At 41.6% G+C, this 21,209-nt stretch overlaps 1 protein-coding gene across 2 annotated transcripts in view; it reads right to left on the bottom strand.

Annotated features, from left to right (window-relative positions):
- Positions 1 to 21,209, bottom strand: part of KIFAP3 (kinesin associated protein 3) — a 161,879-nt gene that overhangs the window by 127,488 nt on the left and 13,182 nt on the right. For both annotated transcript variants that reach the window (XM_082265121.1, XM_082265122.1), the window contains exons 2-5: positions 11,812 to 11,943; positions 9,313 to 9,467; positions 1,247 to 1,308; positions 454 to 595 (exon numbers count right to left, since the gene is read on the bottom strand). In XM_082265121.1, the coding sequence (XP_082121247.1) occupies positions 454 to 595; positions 1,247 to 1,308; positions 9,313 to 9,467; positions 11,812 to 11,943 (491 nt within the window). The remainder of the gene's footprint in view (positions 1 to 453; positions 596 to 1,246; positions 1,309 to 9,312; positions 9,468 to 11,811; positions 11,944 to 21,209) is intronic.

The following is a 21,209-nucleotide window of genomic DNA, read 5'->3' as shown; positions in this document are numbered from 1 at the left end:
GGGGTGACCACTGGATCTCAACATCCAGCCCGTCGCCCAGATCCGGCATAATTGCTTGAAGATCTCACAGGAACAACTGGAGAAAAAAAGCTAACTAAAAAAAGATTTATCTAAAAAAAGCTTGCCAGGACCAGAGATCCCAGCAAGGAACTTAGGTCCTTACTCCTGACTAGGCAGAAAAAAAACTGACATCCTATAGCAGGGAGAGAGAGGATATACCCCCTGGGACTGCCCATAGGTGTGGCCAGAACTTTTTTCCTGCCTAGTGTCCTACTCCTGTAGGGGGCAGTATATCCCTACTGATATTAATCAAGAAGTCTGCGTTTGTCAATGAGCGAAAGAGAAAACATGTTTGTTATTTAGGAAAAAAGAAAAAGTCTTTAGAACCACCTTAATCCTTTTTTTTTTTATTTTATCATGATAATTAGAAACATGCAAGGAAGAAATATTTACCATTCAGCAGTAATTCCTCTAAATTGTCTGGATTTCTGGCAAGCTGTAAAATTAAAGCAGAGCCACGAACTTTATCAGGAATGTCTTCATACAGCAATTCAATGTATTCATCCATCTCATTAATGTTAGCAACTTCGTCAATCTGAAACACAAAAGATGCAGAGTGTTTGACATAGGAAATTGAGAATTTACTTACAAAGGTTGTACAACAGTGCTTTGAATATTTACATACTCCTGAAAAATATAGTTTACCTCCTTAAAGTGAAATTAAAAAGGTATTTTTTTTTTGCTTTAGAATAAAAAAATAAAAAAAGAAGAGGTTATATTTATCTGCTCTTTGCAATGATATTGCACAGAGCAATCCCTTATCTCCTCTTCTGGAGTCGTCGCCACCCACCCCGGCGCTGTCCTGCCCTCTCCTCTCCTCCCCTCCTGCGAGTGCCCCCTGAGCAAGCTGTGTGCTGAGGGGGAACCCACCCAGGTATGCTCCCAAGCTGTGCTGTGTGTGTCCATAGACACACAGTGCGGGCTCAGCCACGCCCCTGCTCTGTTCTCACAAGACTTGACTGACAGCAGCAGGATTCTATGGCTCCCACTGTGGCCAGAATGGGAAATGGGACATTTTTTACCTTAACACAGGGAATGCATTAAGTTAAAAAATTCTGACTCTAGAAACACATTAAAGTGACTATGTTACCTAAATAAAAAAAAAAAAGCTAATGCTAATGTGCTGGCAGTCATTTTAATGCAGTTTATTGTCCTAAAGGTACTACAAAGCAACTATAAACGTTACCTCCATTCCTTCAAAAGGCGGTGGATCCTTTGGTTTGCCATTCTTCTTTTCCTTCTTTTCTGCTACAGAAAAAAAAAATTCACAAATGGTAAAAATAAAACAGGTTAATGAGAATATATATTGCAAGATCATAATGTTAAATCTGCTATTATCTGCTATAATCTGCTATTAAAAAAAAGGGAAAAATGTACTCCCTTACTCCCATGAACACTGCTTAGGAATTCAACAACAATAGGTGAGAATGTATCCATGTGAAATGCAAATGTTAATATAATCATAAAAAAAAATTTTACAAAAGAATATTGTATAGTCCTATAGAAACTATAGGAATAAGCCCGGTGTGTCCTTTGTATAAAAAGTTCTATACTGTATATATCCATACTGCTAGTAATTTGCTAGAGGCTCTCAGATTTTAAAAGATAAACAAGAAAAAACACCATGCACTGTAATTGATTTTCTTAAGAAGAGTACATGGTGGACATTAGAGGTCTAATAGACCCCTTATGTCTCCATAAAGAGAAAAATAATGAAAAAAAAGTGGACTCCTAGCTCTACTTACTTCCTACCAAACAATAAATGCTGTTTACTCAAGATGATGCATATACAGTGACTCAACATCTCCTGATAGATGCCGTTACAAGAACTCTATCCAAAAATGTGAGCCCAAATAGTCTAATCATTTTAAATTGCATACATTCACGCCCTCGGAAGAAGTCATTGGTTGACGAAACCGGTCAGGGCGTGGTTCCGCGGTCACGAGGTTCCAGCGTTTGGTGTCATGCCCGGAGGTCTGTCTACTTAGGTACCGAGGGGAGACCATTTAACATCAGTGGAAGCTGACCTGACGCAAGTTTACGTCATTACATGCCTATTTACATTGAATGTTTGTGAGTGCAACTTTTGCAGAGTTTCATGTTCATGTGTGAATAAACGTGTGGTTTAGCAGTATTACGCTATGTGCTATTATTCCATCCACTTACATGTAACACGTATTGGCATGGTTCTATGAGTGAGGAGAGGGGTCCATCAATTTCCCACCCGGAGTCGGATTTGGAGCTTTGGAATCAAAGACATCCATTTGGCCTGTACTCAGGGGGCTCTGGTAAGTTTAAGACCATAGGGCTTGCACGGTGGTGTGGTGAAGGTTGTTTAAATCGTACCTGCACATTGGTGGAAGTTGAGCTTTTGGACTACTCATCCTCCCAGTATATGGATGGACATTATACACAGTGATATTCACACGGATTGATTAAGAGACTCTGGGTTGATGTATAGGGACCTATTCTCTATATAATCGCTGCTAGTGTGTCTTTTAGCTAATATAGCAATATAGGTACACCTTGTTGTTCATTTCCTGTCTTATAATAGCAGCTGCTGATATATGGTTTGTTTTTATGATTTATGATTCAAACCACACAATTTTATAACTAATAAGGAGTTTTTACTTTTATTTTGTGCGCCGGGTGAGTGGGTTTTCCGTAATTATTTATAGATCCTACTCTTCTGTTTAATAGTAAATAATTCAGTAAATATCTCCAATATGAGTTTGTCCTCAAGTCAAATGGGAGCAAAAATTATTCTAATTATAAGGTTTCCATACGGTTCCATAATGATGTAGTACCATGCATATGGTTACTGGAAACCCCACCGTATATCCAGGATGTTGTCCCAGTGTGGCTATTTTTGCTGATTAGTGAAACATTGTGCATATAAGACACCCCTGCGGTTTAGAGGAGGAGGCCTAGTTATTGTCATGAATTATCCTGAAAACAGCGTTCATTCACAGAGAGTCGCAATGTGGATGACAGCCCCATTCAACCTCCCTCGTACTCCGGGGCAAAGTTCATGCCACAATAGGAAAATGTATGGTATAATAGGAAAGTCCACCAAGTATCCAGAATTTTCCCTATGCAGCTGTTTGGGTAATCAATAAGACATCATGCCTACAATATGCCCCTATGGTCCAGAGGAGGTGATCAGGCTGTTATTGTTAGCAGATCTGAAGGTAATGTCCTTTTATATGCAATGACGGTATAATTACCAGCCCCATGCAACCTCCCTCACACTTTGGGGAAAAATTCAAGCCATTAAAGGGGAAAGTACACATAACAGACAGTTCATACATCCACTGTATATATGACTCCATATTGACTTTTTAGACTCCAGCCATCTTCCATCATGCTCATATAAATTAGAGAGTATACTTATCAGTCTTCCATTAATGGCTCACCATTCCAGGGTATAGAAGGGCAAAAATGGCCTATATTACCGCCTGGCCAGTTTCGCCGGCTCCAAATAGCTGCATCAGAGGCTGTGGTGTGTGAAGGGGATGGGGAGGTGGCGATGGAGCATCACCGAGAGAAAGAGAGAGAGAGACCGTGAAATCTCATATGGCCAACACGCAATAATTTCATGGATGATTTACATTTTTTTTGCCGTAAACAATCTTCCTGGGTTATATGTGATGCTGTCAAAGTGTTAAAATAGCTAAATGAATATCTGATGCTCATGAGGAGCTAGACACTTATGTGGAGGCTGCACTATACACAAGCTTTCCTGCAGATACCTGCACAGAGGAGGGAATTGGAGAGGCGACACTAAAATCCATTCATAAGTATGGATACATTTTCTTAAGGGTTATTAGGATGAACATGGATTGAGTTCTAGTGGAGTTTCTGAGATGGAGAGTAATCGTGGCTATACCAATCCTGATCAAAGGGAAAAGGCACATTTTGACCTAAAATACTTTTGGGTCAAATACTGGAGGTGAAGGTATATATGTATGCCAGTGAAGGGCATTGCACAGCATTTGATGGAATATGCACATGATTGCATACAAGGATCACACAATAAATCAATCAGTTAACAGGCAATTGGTCATACATAAGGACAGGGACACTGAAATCTGCACAGAATGCTTAATTTATGTTTGTTTAAGGACTTACTTAGTTCATATAGTTTAATTCACTTTATTATTGATTCCCTTTAATATTTATCACATTGATGTCAATAGTATAATATTATCTTATATAATATTTATATGTGGGAACACATAGTGCTAGCAGCAGTATAGTGTGTTTTGCAATATTAGGGTGATACATAAATGCACTGAAGTTTTATTTGTTTAAACTTTTACAGACATTATTTAGGGATATTTCTAAACTGAGAAGCTGTAAATGTGTTTAAAGCGTTTCCTATTGAAAATTATAGGTACGGTATAGTGGATTGAGAGTTTGGGGTTTGACACATTTTGTACTTTTTTTGCTTGTAAACAGCATCTTATTTTATATTTCACAGAATAGTTGGAGATGTTATTATTAATGAAACTAAAATTCTTTTGAGTTTATTTTTTGCTAAAAAATAGTTGGGCAAATATTGTGCGTAAAAAAATTTTTGAATACCATAATTTTGTTCTACAGGACTTTTGCTTTTAGAAAACACATACTGTATATTTCAGCATTAGCATTAAATGTTATTTTTTTTATTAATATTAAAATATTAGGCAGGATTGCAGGGTGCTGGCTATAGTTGCAGAGGCTGCCGACACCCTGCCATCATGCTTTCTGAAATTTTATAATTAATGTATCCATCTTGGAAACCGCTCCTATCCACTAGTATGCAGCAGAAACAGTCCTGAAGAAGGGGGGGGGGGGGGGGGGGGGAGTCCTTTCTCCCAAAATGTGTTGGCCTGATGTATAGATTACTAGAGCAGTGTTTCTCAACTCCGGTCCTCAGGGCACACTAACAGGCCAGGTTTGCAAGAAAACTGAAATACATCCCAGGTGATATAATTTGCTGCTCAGTGATTGCAGTATTCTAGTCTGCATCTCCCCAAGGTAATACTTAAAATCTGGCCTGTTAGTGTGCCTTGAGGACCGGAGTTGAGAAACACTGTACTAGAGGAAGTCCACCCTAACACTAAAATCGCTACATCTACAGGCATCCATGATCTAAGATTAACCTATCTAGCCCTGTAAAGAAGAAATCAGTATACATACCTTTTCTGAAGCCGCTCCGGTCCCACGCTGAGCTGTCAGTGGCGGCTTCACTGTGAAGGTGGGTGCAGAGGCGGCAGCTGACAAGGAAATCCCTATAGTAACTCTATTGATGACGTCACTTCCCATTAATTTCACAGCCATTGTCGGCTCTGTCCTCTACAGAGCTTCTGCCGCTGGAGACTGGACCACGTTGGATTCCGAAAAGGTATGTAAACAGATTTCTTCTTTACAGGGCTAAATAGGTTAGTCTTAGATGTATTAAACTGCATTTTTCTGGACATCGGCCATAGAGAAAAGGTAGCAGCCCAAATTCCAGAAGGGTCCACCACCACCATCGGGCACAACCCACTGGAACGGATTTCTTCCCATCTGCCCACACAAACACCCACCTATAACCAGTCACTAATCCAGTCAATCCAGCACGGTCTCCAACACATGCCAGAAGACCGGTACCCAGAAGGCAACTGGCCAAAGATGTCAGCATCTGTCAGGGAGCCCCGGGACACCACAGTCCTGGACAGAAGGAAAGTATAGTTCTGCTTCTATTATTTGCTTTTATTATTTCCTTCCCCAACAGCATACTTATTCCAAGGTCAGTGTTTCAAAACGCCAGCATTCCACGCGCATCGGATGCAATATTTTATAGATACTTAAATTGAGTGTTTTAGAAAGTACTGAAGCAAGAACACGACCAGATAACAAACATGCTGTGGTAGCAGTCAGCAATGGCAGTTCTAGTACAGGAATACATAAAATCACACATCCCAGTGCCCTAAAGTGGTTGAACACCCCATTCATGAAATCTGACCTAGGCACATATATATGTAGTGTTTACTTATCTCTCTCCAACGCTCTAAGTGCCATGTGTTTCTGCTGCTCCGTTCCTCTGTTATCAGCATGATAACTTCTTATAAGTTCTCTGACACATGAGATAAAAGCAGCTGAAAGTTTGTGTTGGGGTGGGAGCTTAGAGGGAGATTAGCAGAGAGCTGGCCTATTCAGATAGCAGCTCTGCATGCTTTTTTCCTTCCTCTGCCTATGTGGAGTGGGGGTGTGTGCCTTTCCTCCCTATCAGCTCTCATACAGTGTAAACCCAGACTCCACACCCACTGCTGAATGGGGAAACAAGATTTCTAACACGAGCTACACTTTCTAAAGGGTGAAGAAAGCTGAAGACAGCAGATATACATGTAAAAAACTTATGTAGGGAAATTTGTTTCTTCTCTGTGTATCTTCTGAGGCTGTTCACTTCACTTGGTATATGTGAGGGTTTACATTAACTTTAAAGCAGACCTATACCCAAATTTATTTAGCATTACAATATCAGCCACTACACATGGCGAACATCTGATTGGTTTATCCTAAAGCATCTCTGTTCTTTTCTAATTCCAAAGAATCCTGAAGTGTTTCAGCCCCAGTCATGTGGTCTGGTAAAGCAAAGTAACGTACAGTATTGAAATGTACAGGGGCTACAGTCAGAACTGGACAGACTTCTAATAAGGAAATGCAAGACTGGATGGTTCCACTTAGCCATTTTACCTCTCACACCTTTTCAGGCCCTATGAACCAGTCATTATTACATTTCGGCTATGGACCTATTTATTCGACAATAAAACTTTGTCATCACTTAAGACAACAAGGTATTACATTCATTGTTTATTTTAATAACAAACAAGGCATTTTTTTTTCATTACATTGTCTTGCAACAGTTATCCTTTTTTTTGCAATCCTTAGACAATAAAATGCAGGAAAACTAAACAAAACAGTTTATTTTTTTGAGCAGTGTTAATTTAAAAATATAAACCACAAAGAAATATCTGCGCTTAGATAAAAGTACATAAAGGAATTCCTCTCATCTGCACGTTATATGGACTTTTTATTGCTTCATAGAGACTATTTATTGGCGCTACCCCCTCTTTTTGTTTACTTTAAAAATAGTGTTACTACACATACAATGTGTATATTTTATTCTGTAATTTGTTCTGTTTAACCACTTACCAACCTGTAAATGTGCTGTAAGCACCACAACGAACTGGCACATTGCAGTGAGCATGCACACTGGTGCACCCCCTGGGCTGTGCAGCAACGCAATTCCGTGACCACTGTTTTGATCACGGTGATCAGTAGCCGGGCATCATGTGATCACTATGATTGGTCATAGCATTTTTATGATTAGAATGTCAACAAATGGATTCCATTCATGAATGCTTTGCTTAGTATTGTGATTGGCCCGCAAATATCACATGGTACCTGGGCCAATCACAGCACCCTGTACCAAGTGATTACCTGTAGCCAATCACAGATCACAAAGAACCAAAGAAATGTAGCAAACTACATTATGGCCTAAACTTATGGAGAAAGATTATTTGTTTGCAAAATTTTATAAGAGAAACAAATAAAAACTTTTTTTTTTTTAATTTTTGTATTTTTTCATTTATATAGCAAAAAAATAAAAAACCCAGTGGTGAATAAATACCACCATAAGAAAGCTCTTTTTGAGGTAAAAAAAATTATATAAATGTAATTTGAGTACAGTGTTGCATGACCGTGTAATTGACAGTTAAAGTAGCACAGTGCTGAATAGCAAAAAATGCCCTGGTCATGAAGGGGGTAAAACCTTCCTGTGACCCATGATCTCTTTGTGTGCTGCTCAGGCTCGGTTAGTGTGGGGTGTAAGTGTGAGTTCCTCCGCATCTACTGCTGAGAGTGTTGTCTAGGGAGGAAACCCGTCCTGGCTCCTACAATGGGTCAAGAAAAAAAGGTGTGATTCCTAATGCTGCGCATCCATGAAATCCTATAGTGGTGGACAGAGTGGCAACCCCAGCCTGGACTCCTACCAGGCCACGCCCCTAACAAGTTTCGCTCTGCCCTTTGGAGCTTAGTCATGGGGATGAGTTGGGCTGAGGTTGCCATTCTGTCCACTTCTATAGGATTTCATGGATGTGTGGCATTAGGGATCACGCCTTTTCTTTTTTGGGGTAAAACCTTCCGGTGGTCAAGTGGGTAAAATTACACCAAATTATAATTCTGGTACAAAGCATTGCAAATCTTTTACAAATGAAATAAAGATTCTTTTATTTTTTATATATTTAATGTTAAAATGGAAATGTGTAAATATATGTTAAATGTGTAAAAAATATTAACAAACAAAATAAAAAAAAAAAAAGTTTAAATTGTTAATATTTAATAAAATAGAAACAAAAAAAAAGTCAGCAGAGAAGCAGAATGAGTTTATTAGGGCTGATTAGCATAAACTAAGGGTTAATAAGAGGTTAAACGGAGGAACATTTTATTAAAAATTAACAAACTTTTCTTTCATTTTGTTTGTTCATCTCTTTAATCTGAAGGTGAATGAACAGAATGAAACAAAAGTAATAATGTTACTTTGTATCTTTGTATATTATGAGGTTCCGTTGACATATAGGCGTTTTCGGATCGCGGGCAAAATTGCAGCGATTCTGCCCATGATTCTGAACCATTGCAAGTCACAGGACGCCCAAGCGATTCCCGTGACTTGCAATGGCACCCCAAACGTGGCGCCATTTTGCCATGATTGTCACCCGATGAATCACGGGATGCCTGATGCCCAAAAGGAATACAAGAATTTTTTTGGGGCGTCAGGCGATCAGGTGACAATCGTGGCAAAATCGTTTCGCATTTGGGGGGGCATTGCAAGTCACGGGAATCGACGGCCTGCGACTTGCAAAGGTTCAGAATCGCAGTCAAAATTGCGGCAAATCTGCCCACTATCCGAAACGCCTATATGTGAATGGAGCCTCAGCTGTGTTATTTATAAACACTGGTTCAGACTGCTTTTTTTGAAAGCTGCAGCTGCCGACCCTCCTCCGAGTTTGAATAATTACTTTCAATTATCAAAGCTGACAACTGTATACTGGGGGGGGGGTCCTAGGAGCAGGACATAGAGACTGGATGCATACACACCCAAAGTATGCAACTAGTTAAAGACTTTAACTTTAGTTTTCCACAATGCACCACATTAGTTGACCATGAGACCTATGCTAAGGAAAAGGATAGCAATACATAAAGAGCTAACTGTAAGTTTCTTACCTTTACTAGTTAACCCATCTCTGCGATTCTGAAGATAATAAAGTAACTGTTCTACTTCGGGTAATTTGGTTGGATGGATGAGTTTACATTCCTCAACCACTTTCCGTGCCAGAGAGGAAATATCAGTATTGGCATTGAGACTTTTCAGACGAATGCTAAATAAATAAATAAAACAAAAAGGCAATTTTATTCAATTTAATGTACTCTATATACAACTGTGACCTCAGCTAAACACATTGTCAGTGTCTTTAGTTTTTCGGACTGAATGACACCCAGGGGTTTATTTACTAAAACCAGAAGAGTGCAAAATCTGGTGCAGCTCTGCATGGTAGCCAAATAATTAAGCTTTGACAATAAAACCTGGGAGCCGATTGATTTCTTTGCAGACCTGCACCAGATTTTGCACTCTCCAGTGTTAGTAAAATCAACCACCCAATGTCACCCAACCACTTCCTGATAATGCAGGAAGTCATGGTCCATGATGTCAGTGCTGTTCTCTGTGTCAATAAGGAGTGCCCAGCCCCAGAGAAGAGGGCCAGTGCATTTCATATAACCATAAAGATATCTTAAAAAATAATTAAAAAAAAAAAAACAAGCCAAAGATTTATGCGGAGGCGGCCTTCAGGAGAGAAGCATTTGAGGTTTAATGCAAACATTTAAGGGCCTTTTAAGGCAGACCTGATCAGACCCTCCAGTCTCCTCTATGGAGTGGCAGGTGTCAACAGACATGTGTCCGTTGACACCCGTCGACATTCAATCTGATCCTGATTGCTAAAAACAGACAGATGGGGATACATTCCCCATCTGTCTGGTGGATTGGATTGGATGGCAGTCAGGTGTAAACTGACAGGTTGTCCGTTTACACCTGACTGCACAGAGAGGACAGCGTGCTGTGTCTGTGCCTGCTCTGTATAGGCAGAGCAGACACAAACCAGTCATCCATCTGCTCAGCGGGGATCAGCGGACAAATTCCACACTGACCAGGCCTACTCCAATGAAGCCTGACCCATGTGGAAGGGGCCTAAGTATTTGCAACTTCTGGAATATACAGGTGCATTTTATACAGTGCCTTGCAAAAGTATTCGGCCCCCTTGAACTTTTTAACCTTTTGCCACATTTCAGGCTTCAAAAATAAAGATATTAAACTGTAATTTTTTTTTTTCCGAAGAATCAACAAGTGGGACACAATCATGAAGTGGAACGAAATTTATTGGATATTTCAAACTTTTTTAACAAATAAAAAACTGAAAATTTGGCGTGAAAAATTGTTAACAAAGTTTGAAATATCCAATAATCCTGTCCATCCAGGGAGCTCCTAAGTTTGGAATCTAGGAATCTCTGTCTGAGAAGTGAGAAGCTCCTAAGATTCACAGAAATTGATTTTGCAGTAAAACAATAATGATACTTGCAAGCACATTTTAAAAACAGTGTCATGACAGGAGTAATTACTTTAAGGCCATTTGCACACAGACGTAAAAAATTCCTTTCTTGTTGACAGAAAGATCCTGATTAAAATGTTTTGTAAAGACCTTGCATAAATGTGCATAAAGGTGCCTAATCATATAAAAGCTAGCAAACTGTTTATCTGTGATCTTCATCCTCTTCTACTTGGCAGTGTTGCAATATAAACACATACGTGCGTAAATTACTGCACTCAAACATAACACTTTCTATTTTTACTTTCAGCTCTGTACTCATCGCTGTATTACTGATCTTTGTTCCACAGACAATGCACCTGTGCTCAGATAAAAAAAAATAAAAAATTACTCCCATATGCAAGAGGCCTAGTAATTCAATTATCTATTTTTACAAACATTCTGCAAAGTAGAAAAGCCAAATGCTTACTGGCTTTATACAATGCAATACATCTTTGACCTGCATTTTTCAACAGCTAACAGATTGTTATGAGAAAACATATTTTTTTAACCAATATCAACATATTTTCTCTATCAATTGACCATTATCGATTCCCAGAAAATCAGGAGCAGGAAACCAGTGTAAATTCACAATGCCCATGCCAATTGCAATATGCACCCTGTTTCGTGTAAAATGTCATGATGTCTTTGCCTCTTTACACCTGCATCAGTTTCTACCGCCCTCTGAAAAGCAATATGTGGTGGATTGTCAGAGAATGTCTTCTATGCGATCTAGTGATGATCCTGTCACCTCCTGAATGGGAGCTTTTTTCCCCCATTTTTCTTTCCAGCTTAACAGGGGTTCTGTACAGAAAAGTCATGCTGCAACTGTGAGCCAAACACTTCCGGTATGACACCAATGACTTCAATGGGCATGGCTGACAGGCAGTACTTTACTTCACAGCCGTGGCATGTGTACAGTTCAATCTTGCTACTTGTTATGTTATTGGTTGGTGGTTAGTAAAGCCACAGCTCAACCACCTGTGTTACCACCCATTGGTCGCCAGTATGAAAGAGGCTTCTTATCAGGACAGTATTAGCACAGCAAACAAAAAAAAAAAAGGTGAATTTAATTCCGACTTACATTTTTTGACACTCCTTTCGTTCACCAAGCATGGGGTCACCCAACTCCCCGAGAATAGTAGCCTCCACTTCATAATGGACAATGAGAGCTTTTTCACTTGGATGGACATCAATGTTTCCTCCTTTGACTTTTCTATAAAATAATACATTGTAAAAATAAAAATGATAAAGAAATCCTTGGGGCAAAAATCAGAAAGCCTGATTAGATGCTGCAATGTATACTGATGGTCTTTACAGATACACCAGTACATCAAACACACCAGTACATAAATCACTACACCTTAGGGTCCTTTCACACAGGCGATCCGATCCGCCTGTCAGTTTTTCAGGCGGACCTGATTGGATGCTCCATGCATCCCTATGGGGCAGCGGATGTCAGCGGTGACATGTCTGCGGACACCTGCTGCTCTCCGATCCGATCCTGTCCGTGAAATCTGGATGGATGGAAACCCTATTTTCCATCCGTTTTGCGGATCGGATGAGAAAGGACAGGCGGTCCGTTCTCATCCGCTCTCCCCATAGAGAACAGCTGCGATCTGATAGCTCCATCTCCGCACACAGAGCAGAGATGGAGCTGTCATCCGCCTGCTCAATGGAGGATCGGCGGATAGATCCCCCACAGAGCAGAACGGACTCCGTCGGCAGTTGTGCCTGTGTGAAAGGACCCTTAAACCTCAAAACTGGACATCAGAATTCGTGGGAAGGCCAAGGAACATACATATAGATCTGCGTCAAAATGGAATGAATACATTATGAACATGGTTTAGGGATAGTGCTCTTAATGGTGCCATGAGCTGCAATTTGTCAGTGTTTAACCCCTTTGTGCCCAAAGGTAAAACAAATCTAAATGCCTAAGCACAGTTTTGCAATTTTGTGTTAGTAAAACCATACATTTCATCACAACTACTTTGTGCATCCGGGTGGCTTGTACTAAATTTTTTTTTTACCCAAAATAGTAAAAAAAAAAATTAATAGTTTTCAATTTAGCTATATATTTCTTGCTACTACCATCATCACCTTCCACCAAAGAGCAACCCAAAAAAAATTCTCCTAGTCCTGACGATCGCAACGATACCAGATGTGTATGTTAGCTTTTTTTTTTTTTTTTTTAAAGACTGACCCTGACCTTTGACCCAAACACTAACCCTGGCACTGAACTAGATTAAACCTTGATCTAGGTATTTTTTGTATTTTTATTTTATTTTAGGTTTTTTAAATTATTATTATTTATTTTTTCACACACTTTTTTTTTCTCTCTGCGAGAAGAGAGAGATACTTAGTATGTCTCCCCTCCATTCACAGAGAAAAGAAACACAGGGGCAGGCTTCACTGTGACTGATTACTGTAAATAGCCAATCAGAGGCTATCACAGCAATCAGGTGACCCAGAATCGGGAGTTCCGGGTCCTGATCGTTAGTAGGGGGTCCGGGGCTCTCTGGGAGACAGCACAAAGGGAGATACGCAAATACGCGGCCCCACAGAAAAAAGGCCAGTCAAGTGAGGCCGCTTATTTGCATAGGGTCAGTGTGAAGGGGTTAATCTATTATCTGTAATAAAAATTAGCCTGCTTATAAAACAAGATGAGCAACCTAAAAATATCTCTCTCCATTAGAGAGATTTACCCTCACTTTCTGACCTGCTGACAACAGAGAGGAGATGAAGGAAAATCTGCAAGAGGGCAAATGATAATCTAGTGATCATTTATAGCAATATAATATGTAAACAATGTGGAGTGTCCACAGAAAGTCCCAATAGTCCAAAAGATGGAGAGATAGTGGAGACCAATTCCCAACTTCCGACTGTGTAGATGTAAAAAGCCAACACCCAGACGTGGAGTAACACCAACTGCTTACCAGATATTATTGGATATAAAGCGATGAAAACAGACTCAAGTAGGCCATCAATCAAAGGATAGATCACACCATATGGTCTCATCAGCTACAATATATTAAGCATCCATAGTAACAGGGCGGCGAAATAGGCTTAGATCAAACCACCAGGCAAAAACGTATGGTCACAACAACTCCAGTTTACCTCGATAGAAAAAGGCAGGACAATAGTGCAGACTGTACGAACACTCATTTATTGCTTAATGCCAAAAACATACTCACACATAGGTGGATAATAAAAGCATCATAAAAGGTTAAAAACCGCGGTATATGGTGGCGTGCTGCTCGTTTTCCAGGTCGCCTGACGCGTGTCGTCAAAGTAATGACATCATCAGAGGCGGACCTGACTCCAAACGGCAGCACGCTTAAGACAGACTCAACCGGAAATGACGTAGGCGGAAACCAGCCGCCAATGCGTTCCACTCGATCATCAGCGGAACCGGAAGTGACGCAGGCGGAACAATCCGTCCATGCGTTCCATCGGGTCCCTAGCTACAACCGGATACAGTACAGAGGGGCCATAATAGGCCAGAAAGGGCCGGAAGAGAATAATGATTGGCCACCTCTCTATCAGCAGAAAAACTAAGTGAATAGAATCGCTGAAACTCCGGTAATTGTAATCTGTAAAAACAAATCAGCCAGGATCGAGTGGAATACAATGAAATCACTTTAAAAACATAACAAATGATGATGTCATTACTTTGACGACACGCGTCAGGCGACCTGGAAAACGAGCAGCACGCCACAATATACCGCGGTTTTTAACCTTTTATGATGCTTTTATTATCCACCTATGTGTGAGTATGTTTTTGGCATTAAGCAATAAATGAGTGTTCGTACAGTCTGCACTATTGTCCTGCCTTTTTCTATTGAGGTAAACTGGAGTTGTTGTGACCATACGTTTTTGCCTGGTGGTTTGATCTAAGCCTATTTCACCGCCCTGTTACTATGGATGCTTAATATATTGGAGCTGATGAGACCATATGGTGTGATCTATCCTTTGATTGATGGCCTACTTGAGTCTGTTTTCATCGCTTTATATCCAATAATATCTGGTAAGCAGTTGGTGTTACTCCACGTCTGGGTGTTGGCTTTTTACATCTACACAGTCGGAAGTTGGGAATTGGTCTCCACTATCTCTCCATCTTTTGGACTATTGGGACTTTCTGTGGACACTCCACATTGTTTACATATTTGTATTTGTCATTCAGTGTTTTGGCGCTACTACATTTTTATTTATGCCTATTTAGTTTGTAATCCACTATTTAGTTGGCTGCCTACACATATTGTTTTCATTTGATCTTCATTGATTCTGATTTTGCTGTCCGAGCGCAGATTCTCCTCCATTTTTTACATTTATAGCAATATGGCGCCTTTTTTTTTTTAAGGGGAGATGTTACAAAAATCATACAGCACTTTCACAAAACGAAACAAAAACTCTTAATTTACCAATAGCACATCATTTCTTGAAGATCTATCCCCGTAAGCTTTTGCCCCTGAAAATATCCCCATTGTTTAGCTTTAATTCAACTACATGGCAATTTGTATCTTTATTTCATTTTTTGTGGCCTTATTGTAATTTTAATTGAAAATATGTATTTTCAACATGAATCTAATAAATGTGACATTATAAACCAAAAAAAAAACAAAAAAATAGAAGGGATCTGTGGTCCTCTGGACAAAATCATGTGACATGATAAATGCTTTTATAAATTATTAAGATGTATTAACATACTAGGAATGTCCAAACAAACATTTCATGATCTGTTACTCATATAGGAGAGTTAAAATGATACCAGAACAGTGATAAACATTGGTTTGATAAAGTAATACAAATATCAGAGCAGGTCTGCAGCCTTTCAACCAACAAAGATGTGGACATCAAAGCACCCTGATGAGTATTCAAGTAGTTGCTATGAGACAACGTGCTGACAAGCACAAGCATTTGTAAAGTTCACAGTTCACTTCCTTCGCACCCTTCGTAAAAGGAGATTCTCACACGGGGCAGCATATGTCAGCATCTGTCAACAACAAGAGCTGTGATTTAGGTCTTGATTAATAGTCACGACGAAAAAATATTGTGCTGTGATTGTGAACATTTTTTTCCTTCTTTCCAATTCCCTACCATAGCTATTGATTATATATTGGATCTGACAAAAATGTACATAAATAAATCCCAGAGCAGAAAACATGGGGAGCCAACTCGTTTGCCAGAGAAGCAGAGGACCTTCCAGTGGGCTCGGAGCCCTTGGGGGGCCTTAACCAATTTGCAGGGGTGCTGTAAATCCTAGGAACCTGCAATGAGTCAGCAACACCTGGGATCGTACAGGCCATCCTAAGTGGATTCATCAGCAGGATGGGACAAGCAGTATTGGTCACTTGCCTGACGAAGGGGCTCCGAAACGTTGCTTTATGTGTACCATGTGACCAGGAGAATAAAGATTAGGACTCTTTGGTGTGCTGGTGACATTTCTTCACGTGGACTGTCTGTGCTTAGCAGCCTGTAGTCATTGCAGCACCCATCATTATCGAATAGGCATTTTCAGGAACGTGTGAGAGGGAAATATTGCGTTTGAAGCAGTATGTAAAGGAACATTCTTCCTACTGACCCTAAATGTAAGAGATTGCATTCCGCCTACTGCTTTTTAAGCTGTGCTGTATGTTATATAATCATGACTGCTGCACTCCATAAGCTGTGTGTTACATTAGTGCCGGTTCACACATATGCGATGCGGGAACCCTGCAAATCCACTGCGGGTTCCCGCATCGCACTCGACTCGCAGGCAGTTCACACTGCCATATGCGAATCACTGGGGGGTGTCAACACAAAGTTAACGATACCCCCAGATCAGTTTGCATCTCGCAGTGCGAACTGTCAATTTGGACATGAATCGGATCAAATAGGTGTAAACACCCATGCAATCTGATTCTGGTGCGGACCAAAAAAAGGGTCCTGTGCGACTTCGGGCCGAATGTGATGCAAATTCAGCTATACAATCTGTATGGCTGAATTTGCAATGCACAGACTTTGCATGTGATTTGCAGAGCAGTGCGCTGCGGATCACATGCGATGTCTGACATCACATATGTATGAACCGGCACTTAAAGCAGGGATCAGTGAAAGGCATTAACTACTATCCTATAGCCTAAGTTCACACTGAGGCAGGTTTGAAATCGTGCAAGTTCAGCTGAACTCACATAATTTGAAACTGGCATTTTTAGTCTGACTTCGGGGGGCGATTTTACAGATGTCTATTGAAATCGACCCCCGAAATCCCCAAAAGTAGTGCAGAAAAGGACAGTGCCATTGCTGGCAATTGGCTCTGATTTGACATGTCAAATTGGACCAATGTGAATGTGGGCACAGACTTGCTTCCAGCCCTTGCTCAATTCATTCAACAACAATTTTTCCTGGCCAGCCCCACGTCAGCACACCTGGGTTTGCTCCTCCTACGAACCCTCAGGACCACCCTTATCCTAGCTTATAAGAGAGGGCCCTCCCATTCCCTCTTGTTCTCCTTTTTTTGGTCTCCAGGCCACCTGAAGCAAGCTACAAGTGAGAATGGATCCCCTCCTGCCGAACCTTCCCACCCAGGTTTAGCCTCTCCTGGGATTGGTAGGTCCAGACTGATAGAGGTAAATCCTCTTAAAACCCTGGACGCCCTGAGTGCCGGGGCCGCGGGCATGAATGGCTTAAAGAGCCTAAGAGTATGGTGGAGAGGCTGTGGTGTGCTCAGCTCGTTTCCCCTCACCCGTTTGCAACTATTAGGGATGCACCGGCCGCTCTCCCTGGCTGATATATTCACTGGCAGTGATATCACAGGAGGTGGAGCTGTGGGCGGTGGGTGTAGCCTAGCAACCGCCCTGCATAAGAGGGGAAGCCTCAATGGCAACGATGCAGAGAGCCATTTCATTTTCTGTCCATGTGCAGGTCAGTGCAGAGAGATAACTAGGTTCCGTATGGCTGTGTTTACTTCCTATGACTCACTCTCTCTCTCCTATACTCGTCTGCCTTGTAGTAGCTCTCTGCTGCCACCCAGTGGTTCCCAGACTTGACAGTTTCCTCCTTTCAAGCTCGTCTACTCTCTGCTGCCACCTGCTGGTGCTGTCTTTTCTATACAGGTAAGCAGTATCTTTTTTAAAAAAAAGAGATGGAGCTAGAAAAAAGTGTCTTTTTATTTTTCTTATCTCTGTGTATTTAACATATTTCATCTATATGTTATTAAGTTAGAGAAAGTTAGGGTGAGGGGAAACGGAGGAAATAGGTTTATCTTACGTTCCTCTTTTTTAGCATGAGCTCGCCACAGCCACAGAGGGCACGAAGATCATCGGAAAGGTAGGAGGGGGCTACGAGGGACTAGACGGTGAAAAGAGTGCATACACCATATTTAAAGGGTGTTTGTCTTTTAGGAGCAAGAGCCCTAAAAAGAAGCATTCGCATAAGGAAAAGACCCGCCAACGATCTGGTTCACCTCCACCTGAACCACGCTCTAGCCAGGCGCCTCAATCTCCGAGCAGGTCGCACGCTAGTAAGTCTCCAGACATGGAGCCAAGGAGGTCCAAAGGTCGACCCGTAGAGGGCTTATGTTGGGCCTGTACGGCTCCTACTGCTCCTGGAAAACTCCTGTGTGCCGAGTGCATTACAGATGTGGCCACAGACAAGGAGGCAGAGGCAAACAAGATTAAAGAATATATCCACGAAGCCGTGGCAGATAGCATACACCTGGTGGCTAGTACAAGTACGCCTAGAAGCAGGCCTAAAACAGGGAGTAACCCAGAGTACAGAAAGGGATCACCGCCAGTGCTGGAAATTTCTTCAAGAACCTCTTCGGAATCAGAGGATCTAGAGGAACATATGTTTGATTTTCTGTTTATAGAACCATATGTCACAGCGGTAAAGGAAGCCATAGAATGGGAGCAAGAGTCCCAGCCACCAGAAAAAGTAAGGAGATATTTCCCGACCCTGAAGAAGCAGGGAGCGGCTTTTCCTTTCATGACAGAAATACGAGAATTGTTGGAAGAAGAATGGGGGAAACCAGAGAAGAAAACGAACACCCAGAATCGTTTTTCTAAGTTATACCCTTTTAAGACCGTGGATGCCGAGTTTTGGGAATCTCCGCCGGGGGTAGACGCAGCCCTACAGCGTTTGGCAAGGCAGATGTCTTTTCCTTTAGAAGCCTCCGCAACCTTCAGGGACCCAATGGATCGACGGGCGGATGCTGATCTTAAAAAGATCTACTCGGTTGCTGGTATGGCCTGCCGCCCGAGCATAGCATTGGCCTCCATCTCCAGAGCCGTTAAGGTATGGGTCACGAATGTGGAGACCGCACTTAACTCAGGAGTAGAGAGAGCCAGGATTGTTACAGCTTTGGAAGAATTAAATCTGACAGCAGCCTTCCTGGCGGAGGCCTCCATAGACCTCGTAAAGCTGTTAGGGTGGCTTATGGTGCACTCGGTGACAGCAAAGAGAGCCCTCTGGCTGCGGCACTGGGCGGCTGACAGTGCATCAAAACAGGCACTTTGCAATATTCCGTTTAACGATATCTAAGGTAGTCTCGGAGTTCCACTTAAATTGGGAATCGATCCTACCAAGTTTCACACAACCACCAGAACAGACAGATGAGCTAGACCTGAGGCCACTAGATATGGTCAGCTTATTTGTGACATACCTACAACGCACCCAGCAAATACGAAAGTCAGATGGCCTATTTATTCTGCCAGCAGGTCCTAGAAGAGGGGAAGCTGCATCAGCAAGACTCATATCGACTTTGATTACCAGGACAATTAACCTGGCATACAAGCAACAGGGCCTAGCTCCTCCACAAATATTACGTGCGCACTCAACTAGAGGTGTGGCGACCTCATGGGCAGCACTCGCCAAAGTGTCGGTGGAGGAAATATGCAAGACAGCCAGCTGGAGCTCCTGAGGGACCTTCGCCAGACACTATAACTTGGACGTAATGTCAACCAATACAACAAGATTTGGAACGGCAGTAGTGACGGCACCTTTACAGACGAAATAAAGTCTATTCATAGAGCATTAAAACGGACTGTTCTTTTATGTCATTATCCGGCCCTACATAGCTAGGTAAATCCCAGGTGTGCTGACGTGGGCCTGGCCAGGAAAATGGAAATTGTTACCAATACTTACCGTAATTTTCCTTTCCTGGCCAGTCCTCACGTCAGCACAACCTTGGAACCCTCCTTAAGTGGCCTGTCGCCGCTAAATACAGAACAAGAGGGAATGGGAGGGCCCTCTTTTATAAGCTAGGATAAGGGTGGTCCTGAGGGTTCGTAGGAGGAGCAAACCCAGGTGTGCTGACGTGAGGACTGGCCAGGAAAGGAAAATTACGGTAAGTATTGGTAACAATTTTCCATTATCTGTTGGAGGGGCATCCTGGATCTTAGTAGTCTTCCCTTACTGATTTTTAGTTTTCATTCACTTTCTCTCCCTCTTTGGGAATACTTTGGTCCCTTTTACAGACATTCTCAAATTAGAAGTTTTGAAAGTCTACCTCAGTATGTTAGAGTGCCAACTTGAGATGTAATACGTGTTTAAATAAGAAATGCCAAACAAATAGCATGTAAACTTTTCAGCTTTGAATAGGCACTATAACCTACTATAAGTATAAGTATAAGTACTACGATAAGTATGTATGTATTTATTTTTAACAATTGTACTATACTGTAACTGTATGAAAAATTCAAAGTAGGCTTAAACAAAGTGTAAGCTTTAGGTCTATACTCTGTGATCAGAAAAGCATACAGTAAGCATTGTGCAGAATGTGCTCTGCTTAGGTTACCTAAAGGGCAACTGCTACTTTAAAATAAAGGTTTGGCTTATTTACAACTAAAGAATGCAGATAAATGCCATATAGAGATAAGAAGGAACATAGATGAAGGGAGCAACTAAGAAATTGGGTTAGCGATATTAGGCACGCACCCATGGGATCTGACCACCCTTAAACCACTCTCACTGACCCAACAGATCATGTCATTGATCTATTATTTCACAAAACTCACCCAATCAGTAATTAAAAGAGAAGTATGGAGTTACTTCTTTCCAGGATCATACTTACCTAGCTGGATGCAGCATCATTCCGATGCTGCATCTGTTCCCCGGCGCCTTTAAGACTGAGAACCGAGTGATATAACACTGCAGATCGCTTGGTTCTCCTATCTCTCTGAGCAGAGAGTCAATGACTGTCAGTCACCAGCTCTCAGCTCTGTCCCCTGTGCTCACTGGAGCGATCGGCTGTGGAGAGGGCGAGAGCACAGGCATGTGGGCAGATCCCGACTTCATTGTCACGACCTTGCCCAAGCCTGGACTGGCTCTGTGACATCAGCAGACAGCGAACTTTAGCCTGCTGTCTGCTAAAAATGGGTCACGGGAGTGCAAAATGAACTGCACTCCTGTGGTCCACAGGAGAAGTACAGCCAAACGAGCTTTAGCTGTACTTCTCCTTTAAAGGCTAACTCCACTTTTGTTGAGAAAAAAAAACATTCCCCT

Source organism: Pelophylax lessonae (assembly GCF_965119305.1).
Source record: "Pelophylax lessonae genome assembly, chromosome: 8".
NCBI classification, from domain to species: Eukaryota; Metazoa; Chordata; class Amphibia; order Anura; family Ranidae; genus Pelophylax; species Pelophylax lessonae.
This window is presented reverse-complemented; position numbering and strand designations above follow the sequence as displayed.